The sequence below is a fragment of the Hyperolius riggenbachi genome, chromosome 4 (assembly GCF_040937935.1).
Source record: "Hyperolius riggenbachi isolate aHypRig1 chromosome 4, aHypRig1.pri, whole genome shotgun sequence".
NCBI classification, from domain to species: Eukaryota; Metazoa; Chordata; class Amphibia; order Anura; family Hyperoliidae; genus Hyperolius; species Hyperolius riggenbachi.
In genome coordinates this window covers 419,401,185-419,416,109 of record NC_090649.1, presented here as the reverse complement: position 1 = coordinate 419,416,109, position 14,925 = coordinate 419,401,185, and the positions used below count along the sequence as shown (strand labels likewise).

At 46.8% G+C, this 14,925-nt stretch overlaps 1 protein-coding gene across 2 annotated transcripts in view; it reads right to left on the bottom strand.

The window, feature by feature from the left end:
- Positions 1–3,645: 3,645 nt before the first annotated feature.
- PNPT1 (polyribonucleotide nucleotidyltransferase 1) overlaps positions 3,646–14,925 on the bottom strand; it is a 120,485-nt gene continuing 109,205 nt past the window's right edge. For both annotated transcript variants that reach the window (XM_068232424.1, XM_068232425.1), the window contains exons 26-28: positions 11,476–11,554; positions 7,055–7,102; positions 3,646–4,024 (exon numbers count right to left, since the gene is read on the bottom strand). In XM_068232424.1, the coding sequence (XP_068088525.1) occupies positions 3,884–4,024; positions 7,055–7,102; positions 11,476–11,554 (268 nt within the window). In that variant the 3' untranslated portion in view covers positions 3,646–3,883. The remainder of the gene's footprint in view (positions 4,025–7,054; positions 7,103–11,475; positions 11,555–14,925) is intronic.

Genomic DNA, 14,925 nt, shown 5'->3' with positions numbered 1-14,925 from the left:
AAATGTCAGAATGTAAGTCAGGGAGAGGAAAGAATTTTACAATTGGAAAACAATGACTAAATCATTTATACATAAATTATTGTCAAAATAAAGCTTTTTTTTATCATTACATTATTTTCACTGGAGTTCCTCTTTAAGCTGTGTCTCCACTGTTTGTGACAACATTTATAACTGCATTGCCCTTCAAAAACATTTCCAAGCCTAAACCAATAATTTGAGAGTATGGATCAATAATGATAAAACACTGCATAATCCAGGCAAAGAGAGGGCTGCTCAATCTGGGCTTACAAAGGTCTATCGCACAAAATAACATAACATGTAAAATCATGTTGGGGGACTCCCACTTTTACATACCCTAATGCACCTCTCAATATTTTCTTCCTTAGGTTCACAGTAACACATTGCGGTGCTGCGTTAGAATGCTGCTTAACACACTGCAATAAGAATTCTATGCGATGTTAGTGTCGGATTGTAACATGTTGCATTATGGTAACGCACTGCTGCAGTGTGTTACCTCTAAACGCACAGGTTACCAGGTATAGCTAAGCATACTTTACATTGCCTGTATGCTTCACTGCACCTACTTTATGCGATGGTAATGCAGCATTAATGTGCCATTTTGTTGTGTTGTAATGTTGCTTTACAACGCAACGTCCTACTGTGAACCGAGCCTTAATCCAATCCATAATGCAAGCAATATAAAGGATGAAGAGCTGGGAAGGTATATAACACTTCTATAACACACTGCTCTAAAGTATTTGAACCTTCAATACATAAATCAATGCCACTCCCATGTGTTCTTTAAAAAAAAGAACTTTACCAAAAAATTGTAGGGGGGAAAAATAAATCAATACAATGCAAAGTGAGAAGTTAAAAAAAATAGACGAGATCCAGAAATGATTGATATTCACCATGCAATTTGTACATATTGCTTGATCCAGTCAACCTGCACGTAATCATCTTTACTACTGGCAGACTAGAGGAAAAACTAAACACTAAGGGCTCTTTTTCACTATTAATTGTGATTGCATTTCAAACCAATTGCAGTTAAGCTACTATAATCAATATTGTAGCGCTCCATCGCAACCAAAACGCAGCAGGACACAGACTGCGCTCATGACAAAATCACAATGCAATCGGATTACGCTAATGGAAATGGCCGTTGCCAATTCCATTCGTTTTACTGTACCCTGCGTTTTGCGATCCGTTAGCAGTCGTAATCAAATCACAAAACGCAGGGTAGTGGAAAAAGGCCCTAAGTGCCGTTATCTATAACCACACCCACTAACAATGTGATAGACTAAAAGGTTTTATAAGATATAAGTATGCACAGCGAGAGATACTGGTTGCTTGACAGTTAAAAACAGAGGTATTGTATTTCCCACAATGCTACAAGGTTCACATGAAGGAAACTGTCATGACCATGGCCCTGTCATCACACTGTGGGAGGGGTATTCACCACAATATCAGCCATACAGAGCCCCCTGATGATATATCCGAGAACAAGTAAAGATTTCTTGTGGGAAAGGGGGTATCAGCTGCTGAATTGTATGAAGTTCAAGCCTGCTTCCTCAAATCTCCTGTCTTCACAGTGGCAATGGCATGAGATTACTTGGCTTCAAAAAAGTATAACTGTTGTCTTACCCAGTTGCACAGCCTGGATTAATATTCAGCTTATGCTGTCTCCCGGAAAACAAGGAGCCCTATGTGGTGCCAAGATACCAGTATAGGGTTGGGGTCGCACCATTCACTCACTTTTTTTGTAATTATTTTAATCATTTAAAGAGTAACTTTAACCACGGTTTGAACTTCATCCAATCTAGTAGCTGATACACCCTTTCCTATGAGAAGTCTTTACCTTTTCTCAAATAGATCATCATCATAGTCTGTATGGCGGATAATGTGGTGAAACCCCTCCCACAGTGTGATGTCATGACCATGGTCATGACAGTTTGCTGGGAGCATCATTGCATTGTGTGAAATAATGGCTGTTTTCCACTGCCAAGTAATCAGTATTTGCCTCTGTGAATATAACTCAGTAAGGCCTAGTGCACACCAGAGCGGTTCAGTCGCGTTTTCAGATCCGATTGCAGATGTGGAAACGCTAGGGTAATGTATTTCAATGGGGTGGTGCACACCAGAGCGGGAGGCGTTTTGCAGAAACGCATACTCCCGGGCTGCTGCAGATTTTGGATTGCGGAGGCGTTTCTGCCTCATTGTAAAGTATAGGAAAAACGCAAGTATAGAAAAAAACGCTCTGAAAAATGCTACATCAGAGCGGTTTGCCAGGCGTTTTTGTTACAGAAGCTGTTCAATAACAGCTTTACTGTAACAATATATGAAATCTACAACACCAAAAATGCTTTACAAAACCGCAACATGCTAGCTGAAACGCTACAGTTTCAAAATCTGCTAGCATTTTGCGGATCTGCTAGCGGGTTTTGGTGTGCACCAGGCCTATCTGAACATTCTGCAAAGATCACCTGCCAGCAGGCCTTGACCTGATTCAAAAAAGGTGATTTATATTTTGCTACAGACATTATGTGGAACTTTCTCCTTTCTGCACCATTGCTGCTGCTGGCACAGTGGCAGCTGCTATTATGTGACTGTTACTGCTGCTGGCACAGTGGCAGCTGCTAATCAGAAGCTGATACTGCTGCTGGTACAATGGCGGCTGCTTATCAGTGGCTGTTACTGCTGCTGGCACTGTGCCGGCTGCTAATTAGAGGGCGTTACTGCAGCTAGTGGAGTGGCGGCTGCTAATCAGTGGCTGTTAATGCAGCTGTCACAAAGGCAGCTGCTAATCAGAGGCTGTTACTGCTGTTGGCATAGTGGCGGTTGCTAATAAGAAGCAGTTACTACTGCTGGTACAGTGGTGACTGCTAATCGATGCAAAACTAGATCAGAATTGTGTCAGGGGATGATATGAGTGAAAAACATATCCCTCCTGTTGGGATTTGCTCTGAGGACATATTTAAATGTAGCATTTCATGATTGATGAAACCTTAAGACAAGGGCACACACGTACATCAGAAATATATCAGTTGCTGTCAGTTATATATCAGTTGCTGTCAGTTATAACTGAAACAACAACTGATGTGCAAGGTAATGTCCATGTTTCCCCATAGCTCAAGTGGGCGATATTGTAGGCGTTCAATTTCCCCAGGTTTTCTGTGCAAAAAGTGATCCAATTAATTTTTATAACTTTTTTTTTTCCTGTAACTTGCCAAAATGTGCCAAGCAAGGGTCTAGTATACTGTGCAGGAGCGTACTGGCGTGTATGCACATCAATACTGTTTACAGCATGTTTTGTATTGACGTGTATAACCGTCAATACCGCTAGGGAGGTTAACACAGTGTGCTTACCCGGAAGCTGTTTACAGGGTCAGCACCATTTTAAAGTCATATTTAAACCTGAAAATTCCACAAATCAATCACAGTGAACAACAGGACACAGGAGAGGAGGAAGAGATTGATGAGTAGACTACACAGAAGGCAAGTATGACGTGAGTATGGTTATTTTGACTTTCAATTTTCAGTTCAGGTTTGCTTTAAAAATGGACTAAAAACTATGCAAAGATCAGATTATAAATCACTGCAAGTCCTTGTACCTCCACGTGTAAAAAGAAAACAGATTACTCTGAAACATGTATAAGAAACCATTTAATGAGACCATATGAAACATTTTTGGCAATTATTTAAAATAGGTTACATACAGAATATATATACAGAACAAACAGTTCATTTGTGCCGACTTAGGGCTGTGGAGTCGGTACAAAAATCATCCAACTCCTCAGTTTATGAAACCACAGACTCCAGGTACCATAATTGCTCCGACTCCGCAGCCCTGTGCTGACTGGTAGCCTAAAGTTCCAGATCTTGCCTAAGGTGAGGAGTCGGCACTTTCCATAGTAATGCTATTCCTGTCACTCAGAGTCTGTGCCATAGTGCTAGCCGGAGACTGAAGAACCTTCCGAGACAATCTCATCCTCCCATCAGAGGGATCCCGACCAAAGTATTTCACCTGAGGGGAACAAAATGGCCAGAATCTTAGGTCACAAATAAAAACACTCCAAGATTGACAGTGCTTTGTTTCATTGTTCAGTATAACGACATGTAATACATTATAGGTCGAAGTCTGTAGCACCAACGGCCTTCAGCTCCATCACATAAACCACCTTCCAAGCAGACAGCCCTATCACATGTCCCTGGCGGTGCCAGGGTTCATAACAGATGGGGAATAGGCCCAACTGCAGGCCACAACTCCCTAGTAATTGCCAGCCAACTGATACATGATCAGTCATATTACTGGTATATCGTTACACAACAAGTGGATGCAGACCAGGGCCGGGCAGAGGCGAGAGAGGCTCCAGCCTCAGGGTGCAGTGTAGGAGGGGGGCGCACAACTCACTCAGCTATCATTCTCCTATTGTGTTTGAAGCAGAGAAAAACAAGAAAAAGTGATACGTGGCAGTGACTGCAAGCCAGATAACCAGAGATTAAGGTGTTGGGGGCCCTGGGGTGCAGTCTAATAGCAATCAGTGTGTGACGGCTGGGGTGGGAGGGATGGAGGGGCGCACTTTGGTGTCTCAGCCTTGGGTGCTGGAGGACCTTGTCTCAGCTCTGATACAGACAATGTGCGACGTTCAGTAAATTCCCCATTTAAGCATGCACAAAAATCAAGAAATGAGCCTACCACCCAAAATGTATATCTAAACACTGTGGACCGTCGATCTACCAGCGTTCGACCGCCACGTCCGATATTTACTGTTTGAATGTAATTTCAATCTTTTTTTTTTTTTCTTTTGCCATGCATCAATTAAAATTATGATCCTTATCAATAATGTTATCAAATAGGATGAAAATCAGTGCCGCGACAGACCCCCAGCCGGTGACCACCTTCCCCCCACCCCATGCAGTGTAAAACCTCACCTGTCCCACAGCCGCGACCCCCAGCCTTATCCGTGTGTTACTCCAGGCAGGTTTTTGATGTTGCACACATGGTGGTGCTCAGGGGTGACGGCAGTGGAGGCCGGCAGTCACAGCAGCAGCAGGACAAGTGAGATTTTACACTGCACAGCTGGGTGGGGGGCTGGAGACCTTACACTAGGGGTGCGGCCAGGCAGGCAGTGGAGGAGGCATCAGTATTCCTAAAGCTGATGGATTTCATGCTGAAGTCTATCAGGAATCGGCCTGCGGTGTATGGACAGGCAACAGATCTCTCTCCAATCATAAAGAGATCTGTCTCTTGGTCAATAAACCTTTAGCCTCAGAGGTAGATCACCGTATGTAAGGAAGAGAATAACTTCATTTCCAATGATAATTCCCTTTCATTATTTTACACACAGAATTTTGCATTTGTGGAATAAGTCCCATCTGTATTTATTTAGCACTGTTACATGCTGAGAAAAAGTAAAGGTAGCCATACACTGGTCGATTTGCCATTAGATCGACCAGCTGACAGATCCCTATCTGATCGAATCTGATCAGAGAGGGATCGTATGGCAGCCTTCACTGCAAACAGATTGTGAATCGATTTCAGCCTGAAACCGATCACAATCTGTGGAGCCGCCGCTGCCGCCTGTCCCCCCCCCCCCCCGCGCATACATTACCTGACGCTGGCTCCCGGGCATTTTCTCCGCATCTTCTCCACGCTGCACCCGCTCCATCCCGGCGCTTCCTGTGTCACTCCGTGACCAGGAAGTTCAAATAGAGCGCCTTCTATTTGAACTTCCTGGTCACTGCAGTGACAGGAAGCGCCGGGATGGAGCGGGTGCAGTGTGGAGAAGACGCCCGGGAGCCAGCGTCAGGTAATGTATACCTGATCGGATCGGCCGCCACTAGCGACGCGCTCCCTACCCGCGGGCTATCGAGGGTAATTTCCCGCACGGCGCGTTCGACGGACCGATCCGATTTCGGGAGGAAATCGGATCGGTGGGTGCGTTTAGCGCGAACGATTGGCAGCAGATTCGATCCCAGGATCGAATCTGCTGTCGAAACGGCCGCGAATCGGGCCAGTGTATGGCCACCTTTAGAGGAAATAAAGAGATCTATAAACTTGTACTTTTAATAACAGGCACATATTAACCCCCTTGGCGGTATGAAAAATACCGCCAGGGGGCAGCGCAGCAGTTTTTTTAAAAAAAAAATTTTTTAAATCATGTAGCGAGCCGAGGGCTCGCTACATGATAGCCGCTGCTCAGCGGCATCCCCCCGCACGCTTCGATCGCCTTCGGCGATCTCCGATCAGGAAATCCCGTTCAAAGAACGGGATTTCCTGGAGGGCTTCCCCAGTCGCCATGGAGACGGGGCGGGATGACGTCAGCGACGTCGGGACGTCATTGGGAGTCCAGCTCCAACCCTCGGCGCTGCCTGGCACTGATTGGCCAGGCAGCGCACGGGGTCTGGGGGGGGCGCGCTGCACCGGATAGCGGCGATCGGGGTGCTGGCGCAGCTAGCAAAGTGCTAGCTGCGTCCAGCAAAAAAAAAAATTATTTAAATCGGCCCAGCAGGGCCTGAGCGGCACCCTCCGGCGGCTTACCCCGTGTCACACACGGGGTTACCGCTAAGGAGGTTAAAATATCACCAACAATCTCCCGTTTTCCCCAGCCTAAAGGTGGCCATACACTTATAAATTTGCAGCAGATTTGACCATCAAATAGATTTCTGTCAGATTCTTGTCAGATTCAACTTTATAAGCATCTATCTGATGTGTGCCACACACTAGGAACAGATTTACAATAGAGTTCAGAAATAAATCTATTGGAAATCTATCTAAATGCATTATTGGCCCATTAGATCCAATGCAACTCTATGGGCCATGGATCTGCTACCAGCAGCAGATCGACCTAGATCTTTCATCCTGTCAGATAGACCAAATCCATCAAAATCGGCCACAAATCGATCGACAGATTTGAAAGAATCGATTTCTGATCGATCTATGGCTGAAATCAACCAGTGTATTGGCCCCTTTAGACAATCTCCCTAGGTTCCTCTAATCAACATTTTAATTACTTAACACATTTATGTGACACATAGAAAAAGCATACACTACCTGAATTTCCTGACCAACTTCAAGACCTAATACACTTGGATGTCTTATCTAAGAAAAAAAAGGGAGAAATAGTCAGATAAACAGTATTAAAGCTACCATATATCCTGGGCTGTAAGTGAAGAAATTTAGGTCTGACCCACTAATAAAAAGTACAGTAGAATCTCGTTATAGTAAACTCCAAGGGACCAGGAAAAGTAGTTTACTTTATCAGAATTGGCCATATATTGTACATATATGTAGAGGTATTTGCTGGGACCTAAGGACAGTTTACTATATCAGTTTACTAGAACGATATTCTACTGTATAAGTATTACCTGTCCTGTGTAGTACAGCTAAGAAATAGACCACTGTTAGCAAAGAAGGGAGTCTCATATTATTTTCCAGTACAGGAAGAGTTAAAAAAAACGTAGTTGTTATCTAAGCAAAAGAGCTTCTCTGAGCAACTGTATATACTCTAGTATAAGCCAACTTGAGACCAAAAAAAGTCAAGGATGGAGGGCAGGGAGCGTAGTCTGCACAGGCATCAGCCATCACTGAATCCACACAACCTACACTGGACATGACGGACAGGCAGGAAGTCGGGCACAGAAGCTCCACTCTGGAAGGGGCAAGCCACCAGCCACATACCTGCACCCTCTGCCCCCAGCCACCTCGCTGCACTCTTAGCCCCCAGCCACCTCGCTGCACTCTCAGCCCCCAGCCACATCCCTGCACCCTCAGCCCCCAGCCACATCCTGCACCCTCAGCCCCCAGCCACCTCCCTGCACCCTCAGCCCCCAGCCACCTCCCTGCACCCTCAGCCCCCAGCCACCTCCCTGCACCCTCAGCCCCAGCCACATCCTTGCACCCTCAGCCCCCAGCCACATCCCTGCACTCTCAGCCCCCAGCCACCTCCCTGCACTCTCAGCCCCCAGCCACCTCCCTGCACTCTCAGCCCCCAGCCACCTCCTGCACTCTCAGCCCCCAGCCACCTCCCTGCACTCTCAGCCCCCAGCCACCTCCCTGCACTCTCAGCCCCCAGCCACCTCCCTGCACCTCTCAGCCCCCCAGCCACATCCCTGCACCTCTCCAGCCCGCCACCTCCCTGCACTCTCAGCCCCAGCCCTCCTGCACTCAGCCCAGCCACCTCCTGCACCTCACGCCCAGCACCTCCCCAGCCACAGCCCTCCAGCCCCCACTCAGCCCTCCAGCACCTCCTCAGCCCTCAGCAGCCACCTCCCTGCACTCTCAGCCCCCAGCCACCTCCCTGCACTCTCAGCCCCCAGCCACCTCCCTGCACTCTCAGCCCCCAGCCACCTCCCTGCACTCTCAGCCCCCAGCCACCTCCCTGCACCCTCAGCCAGCCAACACCCTGCACCCTCAGCCACCCCCCTGCAGCCCTCAGCCACCCCCCTGCACCCTCAGCCACCTCCCCTGCACCCTCAGCCACCCCCCTGCACCTCAGCCCACCCCCCTGCACCCTCAGCCACCCCCCTACCCTCAGCACCACTCCCTGCACCTCAGCCACCTCCCTGCACCTCAGCCACCTCCCTGCACCCTCAGCCACCTCCCTGCACCCTCAGCCACCCCCTGCACCCTCAGCCACCTCCCTGCACCCTCAGCCACCTCCCTGCACCCTCAGCCACCTCCCTGCACCCTCAGCCACCTCCCTGCACCCTCAGCCACCTCCCTGCACCCTCAGCCCTATAATAAATAATACAATAAATGGGCCTATTTATTCAAAGGGGAGCCAAACTTTAAAATTAGAGCTGCCCCTTACAAAATGCATTTGGCATCATAGATGCTAGTTAAACCTGACACTTACCTACTACGATGTCCCATGCTACAGCTTGCTGCACCACTTACGGGTACTGAATATATGCAGCAGGTCCTCCCACAATAACTAGTAACTTACCAGTATCTGCTGTGTTTCATACCCTCAGCTTATACTCGAGTCAGTCATTTCTTCCAGTTATTTTAAGGTAGAAGTTGTTTGGATGGGGGGGGGGGGGGGGGGGGGTATTCGACCCACTGGATCTAATACAGTCCTGTTTTCTGCAGCACTTAAACAGCCAAGAAAAAGTGAGAGACAGCTTGGGATAAGATTTTACTGCTGGAAAGTTCAAAAGGTCGTCATTTTCTTAAAGGGAGTGATGCCCCGCACTTTGCTTGGCCCAATAGGCTGCCTGTCACGTGAAAGGTAGCCTAATGGGCCAATCACAGTGCGGGGATCACTTCTTTTAAAGTTACTGGACCCCAAGGGGTCCAGGGCAGGATGAGAGGAGCTACTAGCGCTTGCTATGCTGTGCATTGCGAGTGTTCCTCTGACCAAAGTTAATAATGCACACTATGCTGCGAATAGCACGCGTAGTGTGCATTAAGGCGCGCAGGGTTAAATCAACCCCAAAGTGTGGTTTTAAAACTGCAACTGTGACAATCTGAGGCAAGGTTATACAAAAGGCTATATAACTGATAATAAAAATATGAGACTTTTGCTTGCTACTAATAGTCTATTTATTATCTGTACTACACATACAATTTGTTATACATTTTTTCGATTCAGGTTTGCTTTAAGGCGGGTGGACAGGAGTACAAATACCATAGGGGGAAAGGAGGACAGTTACTGGCTGCACTGATTAGTGGAAGAGGGGGTCCCTGAAAAATGCAGAGGACAGATACTGGACACATTGCTTCTTATGGGGGGTGGGACAGATACTGGTCCCCAAGTGCAGCCATTAAGTTTCCAGGGTGGACTAGACTTAAAAAAATCCACCTTAAAGGGGCACTATGGCGAAAAATTGTAAAATTTAAAATATGTGCAAACAGACAAATAAGTCTACTTTTTTCCAGAGTAAAATGAGCCATAAATTACTTTTCTCCTATGTTGCTGTCACTTACAGTAGGCAGTAGAAATCTGACAGAAGTGACAGGTTTTGGACTAGTCCATCTCTTCATAGGGGATTCTCAGCAAGGCTTTTATTCTTTATAAAGATATTCCCTAAAAAGGATTTAAACAATGATGCTAGCCAGCTTCCCTGCTCGCTACACAGTGATTTGGCAGTTGGACAGAGCAACTGCCATTCACTAAGTGCTTTTGAAAATAAATATATCCCTAAGAATCCCCTATAAAGAGATGGACTAGTCCCAAAACCTGTCACTTCAGTCAGATTTCTACTACTTACTGTAAGTGACAGCAACATAGTAGAAAAGTAATTTATGGCTCATTTTACTCTAGAAAAAATGTACTTCTTATTTGTTTATGTTTGTACATATTTTAAATGTTACAGTTTTTCGCTGTAGTGCCGCTTTAAGAGGGTGAAATTTTGGGATCGACCTATAGTGAAGTATATACAGTAATTTACTCACTTAAATAGATTTTCAAAGTTTCTAAGAAAAAAAAATGTAGATACAGATTACCCAACCCCGTTATGCAGAACCACAAACACCAGAAGTTCTGTAGGCTATCTACAGATATAGTTCCTCTGGTGATCTAGAATGGGCAAAACATAATGCAAAATGGGGAAAACAATCAGCATAATAAGGCAGTCAGTGGTACTGAATGGAGGGAAGCCTGACCGCTGCCGCAGGAACAAGATTAGGTGAGAGTTCTACTTTGTAATCCTCCATGCTCGCCAATCGCAGAGGGGGGATAATTACAGGGGATCGGGCGGGGCGTGGGGGGGGGGGATCAGGCACCTGGGAGGGGATCAATCATTAGTGTAGTTGGAGGGGGTTGATGAGCCCAGACGGATGCTAGCACGCGCGCTGTGCTCATTTAAAGGGGACAACTTATATTCACGTCGTGTGGCTTTCAGGAGCCACCTGCAACAATGTGTATATACTGTAGGTAAGACGTGAAGTGGTTAAAGGGAACCTTAATAGACGACCGGCCCCCTGCAAATGTTCTGTGCCCATGCAGGGACAAACTGATCCTCCGGTCCCCTGCAGTGAACTAGTTTAGTTTCTGGCGACTGCTAGCACAGCGGCCACCGGCTGGCCAGAAACAAGACTAGCTCACTGTGGATGATCCGTGTGTTCCTGCGTGGCCACAGGAGGTCTGCAGGGGGCCGGTAGAAGCCACCTGCAGACATATGTTAAGTTTCCCTTAATAAAACAACTAAAGTGAGAGGGATAAGGAAGCGGTCATATGCATTTCCTTTTATACAGTGCATATTGCCTGGCTATCCTGCTGATCCTCTGCCTCGAATACTTATAACCATAGTCCATGAACAAACATGCAGATCAGATGTTTGACTGGATTTGCCGCATGCTTGTTTCAGATGTGTGATTCAGACACAACTGATGCATGAAAGGCAACTGGCATTGTTTAAAAAGGAAAGACATATGGCAGCCTCCATATCTCTCTCACTTTAGGTGTCCTTTAAAGAGGCTAAGAATAGCTAATCTATATAAAGTGTTTGAAATGCATTTTAGCAACATACCTTCCGATGGTCAAGTTGTGAATTGTGAAGCAAAACGGGTGTCATGTTTGGGTAGAGTTTCACCATAACCCCAATTTCTCTGTAAAGTGAAAAAGAAAAAAAAGATACAAAACAAGTGTTATAATAGTAATGTTCCAGCACTGAAATAAAAAAAACCAACAACAACTGGTCTTTCAGAATGTGTGCCACTAACAAGTAACATCAAACTGCTATCTCCATCTTTGCTTGCACACTAAATGGTTACAGTCTGAAGCTACATACACACACTAAACTAATGTTATATTAAACTAAACTTATAGTTAGATAGGTGGGCAGACGTTGCCACACACAAAACCACTTCCATACAAGTGTATGACCAGAGGAGACGGCATGTGGATCTGCAGGGCATGGACACAACTTCTGTCTGCCCTCCTAACGACAAGGAAGCCTTTACTCCAAAGCAAAGTCTGATTAGTGGTCATGATGGGTGTAGGGAATTGTATTCACCTGTGCATGAGTTAAGGTGGCAATAGATCTCACCACGTCCTCAGTATGGGTCCTTGTCTTCCGGAAACGATCCACAAACCAGTGAAAAAGGAAGCAGTCAATCAGGTAAAATCAAAGAGTCAAGATGCAGGCAACCTTCCATATCAATGGATGCTTTATTATTTATTTATTGTATATATTACGCAGCATACCATAACAGGAATTGTATAAAGAGCTGTACCTGGCTGGATGCTCTAGTGCAGGGGTCCCCAACCTTTTTAAGCCCGGGGCCCACTATCCCGACCAAACTTTTCTCTGCCCCCCCCCTGAGGGGGCGTGGTTAGTGGGGGCGTGGTTAGTGGGGGCGGCAGCCCCCCCTCTTTTCCCTGATTTTGAGTGTAGTAAATAGGTAAGTAGGTATCTAGGTATAGTTGCCCCCAGTATAGGTAGCTAACACAGTTGCCCCTGTATAAGGACTATAGTTGCCTCAGTATAGTTAGTTAGGTAGTATAGTTACCCCAATATAGTATAGTTACCCCAGTTTAGCAAGTACAGTTAGCCTAGTATAGCAAGTACAGTTAGCCCAGTATAGCAAGTACAGTTAGCCCAGTATAGCAAGTACAGTTACCACAGTATAGCAAGTACAGTTATTATTATTGTATTATTATTATTATTATTAAGTATTTATATAGCCCCGACATATTACGCAGTGCTGTACAGTATATATTATATATATATATATATATATATATCTTGTCAGTTAGCCCAGTATAGCAAGTACAGTTAGCCCAGTGTAGCCAGTACAGTTAGCCCAGTGTAGCCAGTACAGTTAGCCCAGTGTAGCCAGTACAGTTAGCCCAGTGTAGCCAGTACAGTTAGCCCAGTGTAGCCAGTACAGTTAGCCCAGTGTAGCCAGTACAGTTAGCCCAGTGTAGCAAGTACAGTTAGCCCAGTGAAGCCAGTACAGTTAGCCCAGTGTAGCAAGTACAGTTAGCCCAGTGTAGCAAGTACAGTTAGCCCAGTGTAGCAAGTACAGTTAGCCCAGTGTAGCAAGTACAGTTATCCCAGTGTAGCAAGTACAGTTAGCCCAGTGTAGCAAGTACAGTTAGCCCAGTGTAGCAAGTACAGTTAGCCCAGTGTAGCAAGTACAGTTAGCCCAGTGTAGCAAGTACAGTTATTATTATTGTATTATTATTATTAAGTATTTATATAGCCCCGACATATTACGCAGCGATGTACAGTGTATATATCTTGTCAGTTAGCCCAGTATAGCAAGTACAGTTAGCCCAGTGTAGCCAGTACAGTTAGCCCAGTGTAGTCAGTACAGTTAGCCCAGTGTAGCCAGTACAGTTATCCCAGTGTAGCCAGTACAGTTATCCCAGTGTAGCAAGTACAGTTAGCCCAGTGTAGCAAGTACAGTTAGCCCAGTGTAGCAAGTACAGTTAGCCCAGTGTAGCAAGTACAGTTAGCCCAGTGTAGCAAGTACAGTTAGCCCAGTGTAGCAAGTACAGTTAGCCCAGTGTAGCAAGTACAGTTAGCCCAGTGTAGCAAGTACAGTTAGCCCAGTGTAGCAAGTACAGTTAGCCCAGTGTAGCAAGTACAGTTATCCCAGTGTAGCAAGTACAGTTATCCCAGTGTAGCAAGTACAGTTAGCCCAGTGCAGCAAGTACAGTTAGCCCAGTGTAGCCAGTACAGTTAGCCCAGTGTAGCCAGTACAGTTAGCCCAGTGTAGCCAGTACAGTTAGCCCAGTATAGCAAGTACAGTTAGCCCAGTGTAGCAAGTACATTTAGCCCAGTGTAGCAAGTACAGTTAGCCCACTACAGTTAGCCCAGTGTAGCCAGTAGATACCCCAGTATAGCTGCCCCAGTGTAGCTAGCAGAGGTGCCCTCTCCCCGCCCGCCGCTCCTTTTACCTTATGAGCGGGCGGCCGCTTCCTTCCTTATATTCTTCTAGCCGCGGCTCTCCTCCACAGCATGTCGTATTACAGCAGCGCTTCCTGCGCGGCTGCTGTAAGAAAGGAAGGAGGCGGGGTAGCGTCTTCCTGTAGCGGCGATACGCATCACCGTTACCATGGGAACTGCTATCCCGGCTCCCTAGGCTCCTTACAGCAGCCGCGCAGGAAGCGCTGCTGTAATACGACATGCTGTGAAGAGGAGAGCCGCGACTGGAGGAATATAAGGAAGGAAGCGGCCGCCCGCTCGTAAGGTAATAGGAGCGACGGCCGCGGGGGGAGAGGGAGAAGCTGCGGCCCCCCAAAAATCTGCCCAAGGACCCCCAGGGGGCCACGGCCCCCAGGTTGGGCATCCATGCTCTAGTGTGTTGAGAACATGGTAGAGTAGGTGGGGACGAGGGGACTAATCAGACACTGCGGCTTATCCATTTCACGTCTTGACAGACGCTTGATAATATGGTAGTTTTGGCCTCTTTGATTTTACCAAGCATCTGTCAAGATGTGAAACGGCCTTCGCAGTGTTCGACTACTGCCCTCATCTCTACCACCTTCTCAACACACTAGGGCATCCAGCTGGGAATGGCTCTTTATACAAGTCCTGTTATGGTAGGTGACCATCTACTGTGGCACGAATAAAGCATCCATCGATATGGAAGGTGCCCACCTCGTGACTCTGATTTTATCTACTCTATTAGAAATCTTCCTGCCGCTGCTTTCCAGGCTGCCCCCCAAGTGTAAGTGCCCCCCCCCCCTCTTCCCTAGTGCCTGTGCTCAGTGTATAAAAGTCTCACCCCTCTGCTGGCGAGACTCCTGGCCTCCTCCGGTACCATGTAACTTGGCGCGTGTAGTGATGTCACACATGCACCAGTGTCACATGGAGCAGACGCTCGTGTTGATGGTGAACACAGCAGGAGGCCAGGAATCATGCTGGTGGAAAGGTGAGAATTTACACTACACATTTGGGGGGGGGGGGAATCGGCCAAGGGTCACGCCGTTACTGCCGCACACTTGATCAAGCCTTGAGTCAGATTTT